The sequence below is a fragment of the Neophocaena asiaeorientalis genome, unplaced genomic scaffold, assembly GCF_003031525.2.
Source record: "Neophocaena asiaeorientalis asiaeorientalis breed wild unplaced genomic scaffold, Neophocaena_asiaeorientalis_V1.1 scaffold130, whole genome shotgun sequence".
Lineage (NCBI taxonomy): Eukaryota > Metazoa > Chordata > Mammalia > Artiodactyla > Phocoenidae > Neophocaena > Neophocaena asiaeorientalis.
This window is the reverse complement of record NW_020173397.1, coordinates 3,518,847-3,538,445: the sequence shown is the minus strand read 5'-3', so window position 1 is coordinate 3,538,445 and position 19,599 is coordinate 3,518,847. Positions and strand designations below refer to the sequence as shown.

General features: G+C 42.5%; 1 protein-coding gene across 4 annotated transcripts; it reads left to right on the top strand.

Annotated features, from left to right (window-relative positions):
- The first annotated feature begins 1,979 nt into the window (after window positions 1–1,979).
- On the top strand, window positions 1,980–19,564 carry TRNT1 (tRNA nucleotidyl transferase 1). 4 transcript variants are annotated; one of them, XM_024746994.1, is made up of 8 exons: window positions 1,980–2,016; window positions 3,079–3,253; window positions 9,015–9,208; window positions 12,187–12,325; window positions 16,197–16,323; window positions 17,560–17,753; window positions 18,392–18,645; window positions 18,839–19,564. In XM_024746994.1, exons 2-8 carry the CDS (start codon window positions 3,106–3,108, stop codon window positions 19,085–19,087), a joined length of 1,305 nt encoding a protein of 434 aa, XP_024602762.1. In that variant the 5' UTR covers window positions 1,980–2,016; window positions 3,079–3,105; the 3' UTR covers window positions 19,088–19,564. The 4 variants fall into 4 exon arrangements, with proteins under 4 accessions (XP_024602762.1, XP_024602761.1, XP_024602760.1 ...); XM_024746993.1 differs by lacking the exon at window positions 1,980–2,016 and adding an exon at window positions 2,052–2,448; XM_024746995.1 differs by lacking the exon at window positions 1,980–2,016 and adding an exon at window positions 2,589–2,705.
- The last annotated feature ends 35 nt before the right edge of the window (window positions 19,565–19,599 follow it).

The following is a 19,599-nucleotide window of genomic DNA, read 5'->3' as shown; positions in this document are numbered from 1 at the left end:
ACCCAACTTGATCCAACTGGCTGGATTCAATTTGCTAAGATTTTATTAGAGGTATTTCTTTCTGTGTTCATGTGGATGTTGAACTGTTGAACTGTAAGTTCTTTTTTGGGTAATATCTATTTCAGTTTTGTTATCAGTGCTATGCTGGCCTCAAATGAGAGAAAGAGTGTTCCCTCTATCTTCTGAACAAAAATTGTTCACAATTGGTGTTATTTCTTCCTTAAGTGGTTGATAAATTTGACCACTAAACTATCTGGGCCCGGAATTATGGGAAGTTTGTTGAACAAAATTTGATTTCTTTAATAGTAAAGGGCTATTCAGATTTAAAAGTTTGATCCTGTTTCAGTTTTGATAAGTTGTATTTTTCAAAGAATTTGTCCATTTCATCTATAATATCAAATTGGTTGGCATACAGTTGTCCATAGTGTCTCCTATTATCCTGTTAATGTCCATATGTCTTCAGTGATGGGCTCTCTTTTTTTTTTACTTGTGAGCGTGGTTCTTTTTTTTAAATTTAATTAATTAATTAACTAGTTTTTGTGTGTGTTGGGTCTTGTTGTGCGCAGGCTTTCTCTAGTTGCGGCGAGCGGGGGCTACTCTTCATTGCCGTGTGCGGGCTTCTCATTGCGGTGGCTTGTTTTATTGCAGAGCATGGGCTCTAGGCACGCGCGGGCTCACTAGTTGTGGCTCGTGGGCTCTAAAATGCAGGCTCAGCAGTTGTGGCGCATGGGCTTAGTTGCTCTACGGCATATGGGATCTTACCAGACCAGGGCTCAAACCCACGTCTCCTGCATTGGTAGGCGGATTCTTAACCACTGTGCCACCAGGGAAGTCCCCATTGATGGTCTCTTTTACATTAAATGCTCTCTGTATTTTTTTCTTGGCCAACTTAGGAGACATATATATATATATATATATATGTATTTTCATTACTGTGTTAAGGAGTTGGATTGAATCAATGCTTTGTCTCTGAGTGGCAACTTGGAAGGCTAGTCATATGTGCCTCAAAATGGGACGCTTAACCCCTCTGAAGATAAGAGGTCTCATCAAGGGAAGCCACAGAAATACCATAGCATATGAATTTTTCTAGGGCAGTTTTAGGGACATTAAAGTTAAAGCAAAAAGACTACACTTACAATATTAAAACGACATTACACGATGCAGATTTTAGTTATTTTTTAGGTTATTGGAAAACTTCTTGGAAGTTTCCCATGTTAAGAATTTAGGGCTGTCCTCCCACTCTTTGGCCACTTTCTTCATTCTTCTCTGCTCTCCGAAAAACGAAAGCACTGAATCAAATCCAAGTTCTTCACTCTACAGCTGCACAAGTCTCCAGACCGTGAAAGCCAACGGTTACAAACCTCAGATGGGAATATTAAAATATACCCAGTAATTTCAACGGACCGGAGGCTTTTAATTTAAAACGAATGTCTCTCGAACCCTCTGCCTAGGTCTTGTCTAGGTACGTGTATTTTAAAAAATGTGTTCTTACTCCTGGGCAGAGATAAGGTATAGAATAGTAACATGAGTCAAGTGCGAACCGGGGAGCAGGCAACAATAACAAGTTCACATTTACTGAGCACTTCCTCTTTACTAGGGAATAACGTGACAATTAAGCCTGACAAGACCCTGAGAGAGGTTCTAGTGATCGTCTCATTTTACAAAGGAAGCCGGGGTCACTCGACCAAGGTCACACAGGTATGCAGTGCAGATGGGCGCCTAACTACCTCAGGGCCAGAGAGAGGCGCGGTGAGACGTAATTAAAACAAATGTACAGACCCTGGTCCTTCGGGTCGCCCCAGGAGCGACGACTGGCTGCTTAGTCCTGGGAGGAGCTGGGGAACCGCGCTCCAGCGAGCGGCTTCCGCGGGGAGGTGGAAGGGCCGGGGAGAGCCTGCGCGGGCCCCGCCCACGCCCTGATGCGACTTCCCATTCGCCGTTGATCGGCGCGCGTCAGTGACGTCCCCTCGCCTGCCGCCAGGAAGTGCGCGCGGCGATGACGGCGCAGCGGGGCCGGTGAGCGGGCGCGCGGGGTATCTGCGGGTGCGCGCCGCTGGGAGAGGGAGCGGCGGCGACGACGCGAGCTGCCTGCGGGCTCTCGCGCGGGCCGGGTCTTGGGAAAGGCGGGTGCCGGGGGCAGTGAGAGGTCTCTTCCGCACTAGGGGACAGAGCCCGACGTGGAGGTCGCGGGGCAGCGTGTCCGCCACGTCTCGCTGACCGCGGGCTCTTTCCCTTCCTCGCGGCCGGGCCCCTGAGGGTCTCCCATTTCTGTCCAGCACCTGTCGTGGGAGGGGCGGGACACGCCGTTTCAGGGCCTGGGTCCTCCCTCCCTGGGTTTTTCTGAGTTGAATCGGAGGTGGAAGGAAGCGCCGTGTTTGTCCTCCCCAGTGGTCTGGATGAGGGGAGCTCGCCCCCTGGTGGGAAGCGCCTTTGAAACCCGCTTTCCAAGTAAAGAAATAGTTCTTCTCTAGTGGTTTCAGTTGGGGGTCACTTGAGCTCTGTTGTTGCCTCACGGAGGCCCACCTTATGTGGAAAGCGGGGTGGGATGACGGAGGACGGAAGGCGGGGTGTGGATGGGTGGGATTCAGGAGACGTGATGCGAGGGGCGGATGGTGAATGAGGAAGAAGCCGGGAGCAAGGACCGGTCATGGGGAAATACCTTATTTTACTGTGCCTAGGAAATACACCTGGGTCATAAGTCTCAGGTGCGTGTGGGCAAGTATGTGACCGTGACTTGTTCTGGAGGAGACCAAGTATTCCTGCACGTCTTTGAGTTACATTTTCAAGAGCCACTGTTCTTGGCAGCCCTCACGCTTTAAACCACCTCCCGGGAGAGCACCCTAACAGTAAAATACATATGCGGGTGTAGTATCAGTAGTATGTGCTTCACGAGTGCAAAACCGGATAAAGACAAGCGTAGTTCCAACTGTAATTCTCCCTCCCATTGTCGCTTTTTTCAGTCTCTCATCTGAACAGGAGATGAATGTCTCTCTCTGTTGATAAGTAAAAACGCAGAATATCCCTTTGTTGTCCTACACTTGGAAGTTTCATTGTTGGGCATGCTTGCTTGTCTTGTAGATGTGTGGTTGGTGACTTTATCTCCAGATGCTGAGGTGCCTGGGTCCCTGGCACAGGCAGTTGCTGAGCTGCAGCTGGAGTAGACTGTTCCTTCTGAAGCACTCTCTGTTTACAATGAAGTTGCAGTCTCCAGAGTTCCAGTCACTTTTCACAGAAGGCTTGAAGAGTCTGACAGGTGAGAGATTAGGATGCCTCCTCTTGCTTTGGAAGCCTGTAAAAATGGAGAGGCAGAGGGTTAACGTTTTTTAGCCAACATTCATGGTTTTTTGTTGTTGTTAAGCTAATGAAAGCAGGGTTTACCATGCATGGGTAATCCAAAGCTATAGCCAAATCATGAGAAGAGGCAAATAATGATTGCAGTTAAAAAGCATGGCTTTTGGGCTTCCCTGGTGGCGCAGTGGTTGAGAGTCCGCCTGCCGATGCAGGGGACACGGGTTCCTGCCCCGGTCCGGGAGGATCCCACATGCCGCAGAGCGGCTGGGCCCGTGAGCCATGGCCGCCAAGCCTGCGCGTCTGGAGCCTGTGCTCCGCAACGGGAGAGGCCGCAACAGTGAGAGGCCCGCGTACCGGAAAAAAAACAAAACCCAGGTACTTTATATGCATCACAGAATTGGGCCTACTAACTTAAGGAGTAGGTACTTTTTCTCTTGTTTTATAGTTGAAGAAACAGAGGCTTAGAAATGTGAAATGCTTTTCCAACGTTTTTATAGCTAATAAGTGGAGAGCTGGATTTTGAACTCGTACAGTCTTGGTTTGAGAACCCAGCTTGTAACCACTAAGCTATATATCCACCCCAGGTATAAGTGCTCTGTGAAACAACCGAAGGTAGAAGGAAGTGGGAGTTACGTCCATTTGTGCACATGCAGAACTTATCTGGAAGGAACACAGGAAACAACTTGAGCTAAGTGCCGGATTACAGCAGCTTCATCTTGCTTGCCGCAGTTCTATCATTTCTTATGTTGGTTCTCAGTATTAGCTACTGCTGTTGCAGTGCACACAGCTGCATTTCAAAGCCTATGGTATCTTAGTCGTGCCTTCAGAAATATATTGAGGTGTATGGATGTAGAAACATGACCTTAACTGTTGGTTTGCCACCCTGGCTGTCCATTAGATTCACCTGGGGAGCTTTTTATAACATACAGGTGCTGGTGTCCCACTCCTGCCCTACTGAACTGGAATCGGAATCTCTAGGGAGCATGGGCATGTATAAATTTTGATAAAAACTCTCCTCTCTTAATTCTCATGATCAGAGGGTGGAGGAACCATTGCTTTAAAATGACTTTCCTTGCATTAGCATGTTGACAAAGCTACTTTCCTATTCTTGAAATAAGGTGATTTTTTTAGGTGTATGTCAGAGGTAAATGGTCCAGAAATTGTTGATTTTTATAGGTTCTTCACATAGTCTTGAAGTGGAGGGCCTAAAGCAGATGCTTTGCTGTGATTTTATTTATTTATTTATTTATTTTGCGGTACGGACCTCTCACTGTTGTGACCGTTGCGGAGCAACAGGCTCCAGACGCGCAGGCTCAGCGGCCATGGCTCACGGGCCCAGCCGCTCCGCGGCATGTGGGATCCTCCCAGACCGGGGCAGGAACCCGTGTCCCCTGCATCGGCAGGCGGACTCTCAACCACTGCGCCACCAGGGAAGCCCGTGATTTTTACTTAGAGTGAAAAATGCTAGAGACTCACTGTCCCATAGAAGTGAGTCATATATGCTACATAAACTTTTCTGGTAACTGCATTAAAAAAACAGAGAAATGGGTGAAATGAATTTTAATAACTATTTTTAGTACATCAACTTATTCCGTATATCTAAGATACCATCATTTTAATGTCAAATTTGTGTACAAATTATGAATGAGATAATTCCTTCTCTTGCTTGTAAATCTTTGAAATCTGGTCCTTAGCACGCACAGACCGTCTTAATGCAGACTCGCCGCATTTCACAGTGCTCAAGAACCACGTGTGGCCACTGTTTGTATGGCTCATGTCTAGAAGCTTCAGCTTTGAGTTGAATTCTAGCTTGTTCTTTCTTTACGTGCCTTTCCCAGCGCCCACTCTTCCCGTCTTCCGTTGTAAGGGCCAAATGATTGGATGTAGGGAATTAACTCTTGGGGACCTATCTCAGATCCTTCTGCATTTTTCTTTTGCAAACAAGTCTGTGGATATTGATTACTGTAGGTCCTTGAACATTTTTTATTTTAACAGTTGCATTTGGCTTACTAACCCTGACTTCAAGAGCTGAGTTTTCTCCACCTTGAGTGGTGAAGTCCTAAGGAAGTTAGAGACGGAATAGTATGGTAAGAGAGTGGTAGTATTTGCCCAGTGGTCTGGTCCTCGAAAGACTGGCAAATGGGAGCATGGGCATCTTCTAAGATTGCATTTTTCTAGGTTATAGTGGAACTGGTAAGAATGGAATCTTTTAGTGCAGTGCCCAATGGTTAGAAAATCAACTAATTAGTTTTATTTGATCTTTGCTACTTTCTAAAGACTTGAGTATCCTGGTAAAATATAATGTTCTGTATGAAAACAATGCACAAAAACACACAAAGGAAAAAGGTGGCTGTGATGCTGTGCCGTTTCATACTGTACCAGTTCTTAAATCATGATAGCTGTTTTGCCAAATGTAAAATTAGTTCCCAGCGTGCAAGAATTTGGGAGATTAGGACGGTGTATTATGCTCATACAGCGTTTTATAACGTCAGTTTATGTCATGTAATTTATGTTTCCTTTTGCTAAGGACAGCCATATAATACCAGTGGCATATGAAATTATTTCTTCATTGTATACATGAGACTGAAGTGTCAAACCTAGTGCTTTTTGCCTAAGTTACACGGTTAGTGGACAGGCCGGGGTTGCTGGGAGATAGTGGACAGGCCGGGGTTGCTGGGAGATAGTGGTCCATGGTTAGCTACCCCGCTGCTGCTTAGGTATGTGATGTCACCAAGTCGTATTAACATTTGGGACAGTTGGAATAGCTGATCACTCTTGAAGTTTGGGAGTTCCTAGAAACGCTAAGGAACAGATAGCTTGTTTTCTGGTAGTAACAGTCGTGCTGTGTAGTGGTCTTTTTACTAACACTTCCTGCCCACTCTCCATCCGTACGACCTCCAATACTCAAAACTCAAAATTGTAAAGTGAAGCAGTTAATGAAGATTTGACTGAAAATTAAAATAAAATTTCGAAGATAGAAGACAATTACAAGTTTTCTGACAAATTAATGTCTTGTTCTTTTGGTTGCTCTTCAGACTGATTAATAACAGCGTGCTATCAGTTGTGGCAGCTGACACAAATTAAGACCATTTGGAATGATGAGGTCCTGCATTTCATGAGTCTTAAGCTTGAATTTACAATTAAATTTAGTTGTATGAGGTGTTATGTTCACTTGAGTATATATGTAGTTGACGAAGTTTGTTGGAATGTGGAATGTGTCCTTGTTTCTGTAAGATTGAAGATGTCAGTAACTGAGGGGAAAAAGGAGCCTCTTTAAGCTGGATAAGCCTTACTGTTTTGGGTCAATATAAAATCATGCCTTTCTTGCAGTTTCTATGACTGCTCTTTCACACAGGCACGTACATATGCCTTTATGTGCCATCCTCATTTATATCAAAATGTTAGGATTGTGAGAACTTTTGGACATAGTTATCCATTTCCATAGGGCTAATCAAAATGGTGAATAGATTACTTCGAGTTCTGGAACATTTTTTTTCTGTAATGTAGTTAATACACTGGGTGACTTTGAACTTACAATTTTATTTTAGTAGACGGAGCTTGAGAATCTCAAAACAGTGGTTATCTTTGTGTTCAGCCTTGACCTTCATCCTCTTAAAGTAGGTTCAAATGAAAGTAAAACTTGCCCATTTTTTGCATTCCAACAGTTTATGTACTCTCTTAAGCTGAAGGAAGAAAAGCTTTTTAAAAAGTATACTTTTCAGTGAAGCGATCCCTCTTTTTTTTCTTTTCGTTCTTTTTCTTAAGCTTGTGTATCACAGTTCAGTTCTGTCGTGAGCCAGTTTGGTATAAAGTTGACTGAGATAGGTTTGCTACTCTGAGAAGTGGGGAGACAAAGACATAAACAGGTAATTTTAATGTAATTAAAGATAGGCTGCTCTCCTAGCTTAGGTGGAATTCACTTTACTCCACCACGAGGAGAGCCTTCCTAAACTGAATCGCAGGAGTTGAGTAAGGGTGAGCTGGGTCAGTGTGTGTTCCCCACTGTGTGACCAGTTAGTGGGTCATAAAGTCAACTTAGTGGTCATGACCAGCATTAAAAAATAGAGGAAAAGAGATAAAGAATAGAATAGATTAGATTGCATGGTATGTATAGTAAGGGTAAGTACTATTTCATGAAACTCTTATTTACCTTACCTCTCTAAGTCTCAGGAAAACTTTGGACTAACAGATGATTTTTATATTTTAATTTAAGGGGCCATGGACCTCATTTTAAGGACTCATTGGGACTTGAATGGAAATGTGGAGTTAAAGGAGTTTGCACACTTCCTCTGGGAGGGGACTCACAGAAGTGGTAACCCTGTGGGAGAGCCTTTAGTTAAGGCAAGAAGGTAGAGGGAGGGAACCATTGTTATTTTTTAGCAGATCATTTTAGGGAGTCTGCAGAGGTCTGCAGCTGGAAGGCCTGGGAAGAACAGGCAGAGGAGGAGGATGACAAAGAGCACAGAGACTGGCGTGGGGACGGACGATGACGTTTTGAGCTGTGATTAGTGTTGCTAGAGCTCTGATGCCTTTAGCCAAACGCTCAGGTCAGCGCCCTCCTGCCAAAGGCCAGCAGGAGCACCCCTCGCCGAGACGGGGAGCCCTGACCATGGGGAACCTTGGGGCACCTTGGGGCCTCTGAGTAACAGGGGTGTAGAAAGGACGTCTTGTAGGATTTGAGCTTGAATCACGTGTTTTGGGGGCAAGTTGAAGAAGCGGGGCTTTGCTGTGCATCAGGTGGTGTCAGGAAGCAGGGGTTAACCTGTGATTGTCTTAATGATTCTTACCTGGAAGATGGGAAGCCTACATACACAGTGTGAGGCTAACGCTGACTGGGAACTAAGAGTATCACACGTATGAACTGTTACCCGGTGCTGTCTGGACAGTGTTTGTGTCTCATCTGTTCAGACATGATGACAAGTTGTCTTGATCCTGGTCACAGGGTGGCCTTGTCTGCTGTGGATGTTCTCTGCCACGGTTATGTCCACAGGAGGTCACCTGGGCCTCATTGTGCGTGTCCAACTCATAGCAACACCAAGGCATGGGTGGCGGTGTCAGGCCGGGTCCTGGACGTCATGCTCACTGGGTCCCTGTGGTGTCCCTTAGTCACATGGGTGGTTGTGGTGGACTCGGCCCTGTCCTCTGCCTGCTTTGGGTGTCCTGGACTCAGGTCCTCATGGTGGCCCCAGTGTCATATGGCTTCTCCATAGAAGAGCTCTGAGCTGGCTTCAGACATCAGATGTCGATTATTTCTTGAAGGGTTCTTAGCTATAACGTTTATCGTGTGTGGTGTGATAGACTAATGCTGATGGCTTCCTGCATGAATATGTTGCCTCAGCACAATACACAGAGAAATAAGTGCAGGAACACTTCACAGTTCTAAAGTATGCACATAAGTCCGGAGGGAGAGAGAGAGCGCGGAATTATTCACCTTACTGTTTAGTAGTAATTCAAATTTCCATTGATGACCTTGAAGCACTGTGGAGTTCTAAATTATCTTCCGAATTAACCTAAAAGAAATTCTGCACGTTCCATGCTTCTCGTGTTTGTTGGAGGCATTCCGCTGTAGGCAGGTCACTTCATTGCTGTGGGCCTTGATCTCCCAATTTTTATGTAAAAAGGCTGAGTTCAGTAATCTCTGCTGTCCCAAGTAGATGGGAAAACTTGTACTTCTGCGCTTAAAAGAAACACACTGAAACAGAAAACGTTCTTTTTCACCTCAGAATTATTTGTCAAAGAAAATCATGAATTAAGAATAGCAGGAGGAGCAGTGAGGGATTTATTAAGCGGAGTGAAGCCGCAGGATGTGGATTTTGCTACCACTGCTACCCCTGCTCAAATGAAGGAGCTGTTTCAGTCGGTCGGCATTCGTATGATCAACAACAAAGGAGAAAAGCACGGGACGATCACTGCCAGGGTGAGTGAAAAGTTTGACAGAACTGCATTGCCTTTTTTGGTAAGTTAAAGAATTGTTATAGATCATTTGTAGTTTTTAAAAAGCGAATAACAAAAAGCCTAGTTTAACAAAAAAAAGTCAGTCTCCTCTATCCTCTATTAAATCCTGCATCCTCCTTTGCTGAAGGTCCTTTTATTTTTATAGTAGTTACTTTTTCCCTCCACATTTCTAGAAAAGACCTTTCTACCCTCCAGTGTTTCATTTTCGTTGTACGTGGGCATCTCACCGTCGTGGCCTCTCTCGTTGCGGAGCGCAGGCTCAGCGGCCATGGCTCACGGGCCCAGCTGCTCCGCGGCATGTGGGATCTTCCCAGACCGGGGCACGAACCCGTGTCCCCCGCATCGGCAGGTGGACTCTTAACCACTGCGCCACCAGGGAAGTCCCATTTTCGTTTTTAATTTCCAGTCTTAAGATGTTGCTTGTTGACTTCCTGCAGGGAAGGTGATTGAGCCTTCTTAACACACCCTCCTCAACAGCAAGCACATACGATGCTCCTTCCGTCATTTTCTCAGTACATATATGCCATAATTTTTGGTTAAATCAGTTCATAACTGTTGTTTATGGCTAGATCATGCAGTGTGTTTCAACTCCATTCCTCGTGTTCCGTGCTTTGGGTTTTCCCTGCAGTTAACGGCGTAGTTCTGTGACACAGCTCTCGTGTGCTGCTCATTCATTCATCCTGTGCTGTGCAGTTCCTCCCGGTGGCTTTCACCACGTCAAATTTCAGTTCCTTTTTCTGGAGCCAGCTCACCAGCTGCAGTCTGTCTTCTCCCATCTGTGTGTCCTAGGCCGGCTCCCCACTCACGTCCTGGGATTTCCCCACACCAGATCTTGTGAGCTTCCTTGGCCTCTTACTTACCAGACCTCCTGGTTCCTGATCCCGTGGTAGTCTTTCCTGGATTATGCCCTCATTTTGGTAACCTCAGAGAGCTTTCCATGTGTGAAATGTTTTTATTTTACCTTCACACTGATCTGATAGTTTGGTTGGCTGTGGAATTCAAGGCTGGGAATTATTTTCAGGCAGAAATGTAGAAAAGGCTTTGTTTTTCTACCTTCCAGTGCCGCCATTGAGAAGTCTGAGCTCCTTCGAATCTCTCCTTTGTTTGAGACCTGATTATTATTATTTTTTTCTCCTCTTGGAAGCCTTTCTGATCTCTTTATCGCTGGTGTTTTCAATTTCAAGATGACGTGCCTTGGCTCGGATTGATTTTTTCATTCATTGTGTAGGGCACTGAGGGCCCCCTTGTGTTCCCCTCGTGATGTCATCCCCTTTGTTAAATGTCTCTCCCTTTGGGAAATCCCGCGATGTTGGACGTTGGACCACAGGGGCTCATTTCCTAGTTTTATCTTTTGTCTCTTATTTTATATTCTCATTTGTTTTCTTTTACTTTGAGATTGCCTTAACTTGATCATCCAGTTTTCCTATTGTATTGGCAACTTTTGCTGTCTTCTAAATTTTCAAGAGGTCTTTCTTACAGTATTTTTGAAAGCTTCCTGTTCTTGTTTCAGATGCAGTATCTTCTCTTATTTCCCTTAGGGCATCAATTTTAGGTACTTCGACAATGTCTTTATTTCCTCTGAGCTTGTTCTGTCTTTGCTGTTGGCTTTCCTTCGGTGTGGGTATTTTTCGGTCTCTCTATATGTTTGGGTGATCTACTGTGTGCATTATGACCTGAGCACTTCACTGTAGTTCTGTGTGGGAAGCGTCAGCCAGTTAGCTATGGGACCACCACTGTCAATATCAGGAGGGCTTTTCATTAGGAGACGTCAGAGGAATCCTCCAGTGTTACCCAGGTTAGAATAAGCCTGCTTGTTAGCATTTTGAAAACCAAGCGGGGAAAGGGATAGGGGTTATGTTGGTTTTCCTTCATGTTATTTTCATTGTGGTGCATCACTCCCATGGTCCCGTGTCTGGTGCCCCAAGTTCTGATTATTTTGGAGTCAGCCTTTCTGGTTAATCTCTGTTTCCCTGCTTGGGTGAGGGAGTCACTCTGGAGGTCTAATTTTTTCTTACACGGATTTTCAGCAGTCTTCATATTTCATACCCTTTTCTTTGGGATAACTTGTGCCTCAAATTCCTGATTCTGGAATTCTGTAGTGAGAACTAGTTTGTTTGTAGAGAATAATATGCATGAGGTTGAGAGGAATTCTAGAACAGACTTTTACTGATCATTAATGACTTTCGGTTCCTAATGAAGAGATTCCGAACTCCTGCTTGGCATGTACCGACCTTTGCTGTCTTCCCCTACATGCTGATATGCTACTTGTGCAGTGTGCTTTCTCTTACACGTATCCCTCTTCCTCTCCATTGTGCCTTTGGTCATCTTTTCTCTTCATCTGAATGTTCTTCTTCCCACATCTGCATGTACATATCCTACTTATTTTTCAAGGCTAAGACCGCATGTCCCTCTAACATGAGGCTACCCACCTTTTCCCAGCTGGAGGTAATCTCTCTTCCCGAGATATACGTGGCACTGTATTTTAGCCTCACTGATGATTACCAGTAAAGGGGCTGCAGGGTGTGGTACCTGTATTTCTTCCTCTGTCAGTCCTTCACTCAGTGGTATGTGTTCTGTAAATTGATATTCAGCTCTTTGCAAACTGGAGCTGTTAAAAAATATTTCAAAGAGTAGTCTGGTTTGAAATTGAAGAACCAGAATATACTGTTTTTAAGGGCTCTTCCCTTCTGCCACATGATTTGTCAGACGTGCCATTTTTATATGTCAGACTCATCTTTTTTAATTAAGATGGGTTTATTATTTCTTAAAAATATTCTTTGGATCTATCTTTGAATACTGTGGGTGTCTTCCTGTCTCAAGGTATATGTGCACTAGTTGACTGTAAAAAGAAAGAAGATACCTGTCAGGACTAACATGTTATTTTCCATTCATCCAGTGATACTAAAAACGAATTTTAAAAAAACATATATGTACTTCCAGCTTCACGAAGAAAATTTTGAAATAACTACACTACGGATTGACGTTGCCACTGACGGAAGACATGCTGAGGTCGAATTCACAACTGACTGGCAGAAAGACGCTGAGCGCAGAGATCTCACTATAAATTCTATGTTTTTAGGTAATATATGTAGATAATGTTTTAACTCAGTCCAAATGCCTTCTTTTTGAGTGAAAGCTGCATCCTGGAAACGTTCCCCAGCGTGAGGGGTTGCCTTAGTTTCTTCTAAGAGACAGCCTATTGGTTAAAGACGGCCCTGGAGCCGAGATCCCTGGGTTCCTCGGACTCCATCATTCTCTCGCTGTAAAATGAGGAAGGTGATATTAGCTTCCTTTGCAGGGTTGTTGTGAGGATTAAAGGAGTTGGTCATGGCGAATCCCTGGCACAGTGCCTGGCACCTTATTAATCGCATCTAAAAATGCTAGGTTTCGGGTCAGAAACGTGCACACAGACACACACACGCTGTGCCCCTTTTCCTCTGTCTTTCCCGTGCACACATTCCACCCCTTCCTCTGCTGGTGCCGGCGGTGCACTTGGTCAGTGACTCCACCTCTTCCGTTGCCTGTTGGTCCGTGTGCCGAGCACCACTTCACAGTCCTCTGTAGCGCTGCGTTTCAGGAATTGTCTGTACTCCGTCAGGGTTGGCGTGTGAGAGGGAGCCTATGTATCATCTCAGCTTAACTTGCTCATGAAAGGAGTGAGAACCATGATGGGAGTAGCTGTGAATTAGGTTGGTGTTTTGGTGCACGATTGAAGCATTATTTTTTGTCCTTTAAATTTTAGACAAGCTCTTTAGGTTTAAATCTCTGGATTAGAAAAGAGAGACGGAGCATCCACTCTTCGTGACCTACTTTGGGGCACGGTAACTGAAAGGAATAAGCAGTGGGTTCCACTTGGTGGGATGGGGAAGGGGGCTGTAGGCCCAGATGGGATCTCTTGCTAATTACATTAACGCCGAATAACATCTCGAGAGCACCTACTCGGTTCGAGGCGCATCAGTGCTCACTTGATATACTTTAGCTCATTTAATTCTCAGAAAAGTTCCATAAAGTGGGTATTAAACTCATTCGACAGATGAGGAAACAGACTCAGAGATGTTAAGTACTTGAGCTCAAGTCACGGAGAGCCTTGATTGGTTTCCGAAGCCTGGGTGATTGATGACCAAAGGCAGCCCAGCTGGAGGCATGCTTTCTCTCCATCAGGGGGTGGAACTCCGGGTGTTAACTTCTTCTTACATCAGCTTTATTTAAACTGCTCCAACTAGTGCAGTATGAAAAATCTTACAACTAGCTTCTCATATGCAGACAGAACTAAAAGAAACTAATAGTCTTTTTCAAGATACTATTTTATAAAAATAAAAACTGTTCTTATTGGTACTACTGTTTTCTAACATTTGCTGAACCCTCATAATGTGCCGGCCACTGTTCTAAGCCCATCGCATAAATGTAATCTTCCCACCAACCCTATGAGTAGTTCCTGGTATTTAACTCACGATAATTTGCTCGAAGTCCTGCAGCTGGTAAATTGGAGAATTAGGGTTCCAGCGCAGCAGCCTGGCTCCAGCGGTCACATCCTTAACCACCACCTTGTGCTCAGCAACACAGCCTTATTTCTCATTTTTACTCATCATTTTTTTTAAAGGGTACTCAGAGCAAAACAAAGTACACACTGATATATACTCAGTAATCCTTACCTTTAGCCCATTTTCCCATCCAGACTTTTCAAGCCTTATCAGATAAAGCATTCCTGGTTCTGGGGGTGAGGGTTACTTTGCTTTTCAAACCCTTATTTTTCGTTTCGTCACACTATGTTTTTTTCCTCCAAGTTTGATCTTCCCTTCACTGAAAAAGATCTTATTATTTCCACATTCCCCAGGGAGTTAAGAGTCTCTTCATTAAGAGAAGTAACATGAAGAGACAGATATATACCACATTTATGTTCTACTTTGTAATCGTTATCTTTGTCTCTTTACGTAGTTTTTTGTTTATTTGTTTTCATTTCCTGCTATATCTTTCTGAATCTGGAGCTTTATAAATTGGCTCTAAGTGTCAAAATGCCACATCAACCAAAAGAGCTTGGCAAGTATTAAGCCTGAGTTTACCAGTGTCTTTGCATTTGGGATAATCAAAGAGCACTCAGGTTCAAGAGAATTAAAATGACAAGTGGTCATTTTTTGTAGTAGTGGCAGTGCTTCCTTTCTGTGATGCCATGAGGTGAAGTCTCTCTTAGGCTCACAGAGCTCCCCGTTTGGGTGGTTGGATGGTGCCTGTGTCTTTGCTCGAAGTGTTTCTTTTTTTCCTCCTTAGTTCTCAGGGTGACCATCTGTCTCAGTTTGCCTGGGACTGAACAAATTCCTGAGACCTGCGATTTTCAGTTTTAAAATCAGCAAGGTCCTGGGATAACTGGGATGAATTGATCACTTTATTCATACCTGAGGTTTTATGCACTTTATATTAAAATTAGGTTTTTTTCATTTTGTTCAACATGTGAGAGAGCATATTGTGGTAGAAATTGGTTTACAACATTTTGAACGGATATTAGGTTCACGTGGTTCAAAATTCGCAAAGTTTAAAAGGCTGCGTGGTGAAGTGGCACCATCAGATTTACTGTCCCCTTGCTGACAGTGTAATAAGACTTGGATCGTTGCCAAGCTGATACAAAGCTGAAAAATGGTGTCTCATAAACTTGCATTTCTTATGACTAAGGTTGAAAATCTTCATTTTTAAAGAGGCTTTTTGTATTTCCTTGTATATATATTTAGCTCATTTTTCCACTTATGTGGTCTTTTTCTATTTAAGAGCTTTCTGTAGATTATCAAAATTAGCCATTTTTCTCTATGATACAGACTGAAATGTGTTTTTCCCAGTATGTCATCTGTCTCATGCTTTGCATTGTGATGTTTTTTTGCTATGCAGCCATATCTGATGTTTTATGTAGTTGGATTTATTAATTTCTTTGAAGGCTCTGGTGTTGTGTTTTGTTGTTTCTTCTTGGTAATTATATTTTACCAATAGGGACGACGAAAGGTCATCCCTATTTCAGGATTATAAAATTGTTTCCTATGGTTTATTATTTATTATTTTTAGTACTTAGTTCCTCCAGAGAGTTTTTACTACTGTGTATTGTTTCCGGATTATTTTGGCAGTTCTTGTTTATTTTCCATTATTCACTTGAAAATCAGCTTGTTTGATGTTGTCTCAGCCCACTTCATACTGGCATAGGTCTTGTTTAGTTTATTGAGTGTATTTAATTGCTGGTGTAAATGCAGCCTTTTATCCCATTATATCTTCCATTTGATACTGGATATAGATGAATGCTATTCATGTCTGTATTTCAACCTTGTAAGTCTTCACTTTGCTTAGTTTTTACTGTTTGTGATAGTTTTTAGCTAATTTCCTTAAGTTTTCCAATTTTTTTCTCAGTTCCTTTTAATTTTTTGAATTGAGGTAGTAATTGAAATTACGTTAGTTTAAGTATACAATATGATTTGCTACTTGTATATATTAAGAAATCACCACAAAAAGTCTAGTTAACACCTGACACCATTCATAGTAACAGAATTTTCTTCCCCTTGTGATGAGAACGTTTAAGGTCTTCTATCTTATATGGAATACAGTATTGTTACCTATAGTCACCATGCTGTGCATTACCTCCTCAGAACTTATTTACTTTACAGCTAGGAGTTTGCACCTCTTGACTCTCTTCACCCACTGCACCGGCCCCTGGCCTCAGCCTCTGGCAACTGCCAGTCTGTTCTCTGTGAGCTTGTTTTTTTAAGATTCTATATAAAAATGAGGTCATACGGTATTTGTCTTTCTCTGTCTGGTTTATTTCACTTAGCATAATGCCCTCGAGATCCATCCGTGGTTGTCACAGATGGCAAGATTTCATTCTTTTTTATGGCTGAGTAATATTCCACTGTATATGTGCCATTGTTTTCCAGTTCTTATTCGTTAATAGTGATTTTCCTTCCCTCTTTTCTAATGAATAGGTTTCGATGGTACTTTATTTGACTATTTTAATGGTTATGAAGATTTAAAAAATAAGAAAGTTAGATTTGTTGGACAAGCTAAACAGAGGATACAAGAAGATTATCTTCGAATTTTAAGATATTTCAGGTAAGGATTTTTACAAATTACATTAATGATACAGTTTTGAATATTATTACCAGAGCACAGTTCTGATCACGTGAGATGCACAGCAGGTTACTGTACACAGGGGTGACTTCCCAAATGCCTGTCTCCAGGAGACTCATGATACTGAGATACGTCATCTTTTCATCGTGCAAAGCAGTTATTTGCTCCTTTCTGTGATGATCTTTTAAATAATTCAGCTTTAAAAAGGTCTTTTTTCTTTTTGATTATTTTCTGCACCATTCATTCATTACACAGATATGAGGGCTTATCACAAGCCAACCCTTGTGCTAGGTGCTTTGAACAGAGTAGTGAGTCAAAGTATGCCTTCATATGGCTTACCGTTTTAGGTGGTCATGGGAAATCTGTCCGAAGAATTGGGAAGGTATGAAATGCATTTGGGTGGTCTTGTGGGTAGCAATGCTTTTTCAACTCTGAACTCTAACATTTAAGAAAACTACTGTAACTGGCTAATTTATGTCTACTGATATTAATTTTTCACTGGTTGGGATCACTCAGAATATTCTTTGACAGAGTCTACATATTTTGTCAATAAATGCTATCCCTTTAGACTTCAGTGTTTGCAAACCATCTCTCTTTACAAATAATAGGACAGAGACTGAGGCACAGCCATAGCCATTTAATCATTTAATTTAGATCACTAATGAACGAATTTTGAAGATATGAGTGGTAAAAACAGGTATACTTTAATGCTTCCAGTTCTGAGAGTCCATGAAACACACTCCCTTGTCTGCAGCGAGATTTGTTTTATTTGAAGCTCTTAATTAAAAGTATTGATGTGTACAGACAGGCAACCTTTGAGGGATTAAGACTCCTCCAGCGTGGCATTTCAAGTCTTGCTTTAGTGCCTGGAGAAGACTGCTCTGGTTTATGCATCCAGTGTCAGTACCAATTCAGAGACCTCTTTTGATGGCCATTCTAACGTTTCGGTCAGTGACGTGAAAGTGCGGTGAGGCGGGGGTCTGGTTCTTGCTGACTTTAAGGTTACTTATACTTTATTGGACCTCAGGTTTTCTCATGTGAGAAAAGAGAGAAGGTGAACTGACCAAGATGGTTGTTAAGGTCCCTCCTAGACCTAACTACTTCTCTGTTGTTTCTGATTAAACAGATGTCTGCAATAGTACTGGTAAAATGACAAGCAGATTTTTCTGGTGAAACGCCGGCATAGAGGTAGTACACTCTGAGACTTTTGCTTTGTAGGTTTTATGGGAAAATTGTAGATACACCTGGTGACCACGATCCTGAGACTTTGGAAGCAATTGCAGAAAATGCAAAAGGCCTGGCTGGAATATCAGGAGAGAGGATTTGGGTGGAACTAAAAAAAATTCTTACTAGTAACCACGTAAATCATTTGATTCACCTCATCTATGATCTTGATGTGGCTCCTTACATAGGTGAGTCCAACTTAAAAAGTTTGCCTTTTTGGTCATGAAACACATCTGGTTTAAAAATTTCGTAAGAAAAAAAATGTTTAACAATTCTAAAAGGAAAAATGGAGTATTTTAAAAGATGGTAAACTTTGAGGTCAGGAGTAGGACAGTTTTTTCACAGGTAGGGGACAGCTCAGAGACAGCACATTGTGGTGGAACAAAGTGGCCTCTGGAGTCAGTCCATCCTGGGTTTCAGTGAGGCTTTGCCACTTATCAGCTTTGTTTGTGACTTGCCTTATTTCCTTACGTGTTAGTTTCTGAATCTAACAGAGGGGTATGAAAGTGATGGCATCTGTCTAATGGAAGGGCTGAGAGCTTCCAGGAGCTTTAATACATGTACAGCACGGCGAAGACCTGCCTTATACATGGAAATAGTTCAGTAGGTTTAAAATTAATATTCAGAAGCAACAGCGGGATTTTGCGATGTGGGAGAGGGCAGCAGCAGTGGTTCATCTGTAAGATGGAGCAGCACACTGGACCCATAGTGAGCCCTGGGGCCAGGGCATTTCTGCAGACGGAAACAGTGTTTGCTTAAGATATGAATTTATTTTATTAAATTTATTCTTTCTAAAAGTGGGTTAAAAATGCTTTTGTCCCTACAGGCTTACCTGCTAGTGCAAGTTTAGAAGAATTTAACAAAGTCAGTAAAAACGTTGAAGGTTTTTCCCCAAAGCCAATGACTCTCTTGACCTCACTGTTCAAAGTACAGGATGATGTCACAAAATTGGATCTGAGGTTGAAGATTTCAAAAGAAGAGAAGAATCTTGGTTTATTTATAGTTAAAAACAGGAAAGATTTAATTAAAGCAACGGATAGTTCAGAACCTTTGAAACCCTATCAAGACTTCATTATAGATGTAAGTATGTTCTGGGCTTGGTCAGAATATAAATCGTCTTTGCTAATTGTGGGGCACATTTATTAATACTAAGACCCACAAAGTATTATGTGAATTTCTTTTCTTTTAAATGAAAAATTTCACATTGAGCATTTATTTAAATTTTAGGATAAGATCATTAGCAAGTGTGGTAATGTTTGACTTTGGCTCTTAGTCTAGAGACTCCGAGGCAACTGCTCGTGTGTGTGAACTCCTCAAGTACCAAGGAGAGCACGGTCTTCTGAAGGAAATGCAGCAGTGGTCCATTCCTCCATTTCCTGTAAGTGGCCATGACATCAGAAAAGTGGGCATTTCTTCCGGAAAAGAAATTGGGGTTCTCTTACAGCAGTTGAGAGAACAGTGGAAGAAAAGTGGTTACCAAATGGAAAAAGATGAACTGCTAAGTTACATAAAGAAGACCTAAATTTGATGAGAGCTGGCTACTAAAAAAGCAGAAACATTTTGGTAAGACTAGTTTTTCCCCATCCCCCCCTTAGTGAGATTGAAGAGACTGGAATAAAAGCCAGCTTAGAGGATCTCTTCAGAAGAGTAAAGGTCTTATTTTGTGAAATATAATTGTATTTCAGGCATTAAAGGAAAGTCTGCCTCCTCTTAATCTGATTTATATCACTGAACCTTGTAATTCTTTTGGAATAGTTCCTACTGAGGAAAAAAAGGCTTCGCTTAATCTGTCTAGGTTTTTTTAAAAAAGCGGGTTTTTTGGTTTGTTTTTGCATAGGGCAGTACTAAGATTAATCCTAACACGTGGTAACTAACTGTCTTGAAAAAGGTGTTTCTTAGTATTTGCAATGGAAATACCTGGTTTAATTTTCTACAGTAATTGTGTATGATAAGTGTCGGTTTTTATCTGAATTCCAGAATAAACTTGTGCTTGAAAACAGCTGACGAATTTGTGTATATAAAATGTGAAGATTA

Bases quoted from the DNA above. Each gene is read 5' to 3' on its own strand.
- TRNT1 (XM_024746994.1), top strand. From the start codon at position 3,106: ATGCTGAGGTGCCTGGGTCCCTGGCACAGGCAGTTGCTGAGCTGCAGC. The intron at 17,754-18,391 runs GTGAGTCCAACT...TTGTCCCTACAG, and splicing joins TGATGTGGCTCCTTACATAG to GCTTACCTGCTAGTGCAAGT. The intron at 18,646-18,838 runs GTAAGTATGTTC...TTTGGCTCTTAG, and splicing joins ATCAAGACTTCATTATAGAT to TCTAGAGACTCCGAGGCAAC.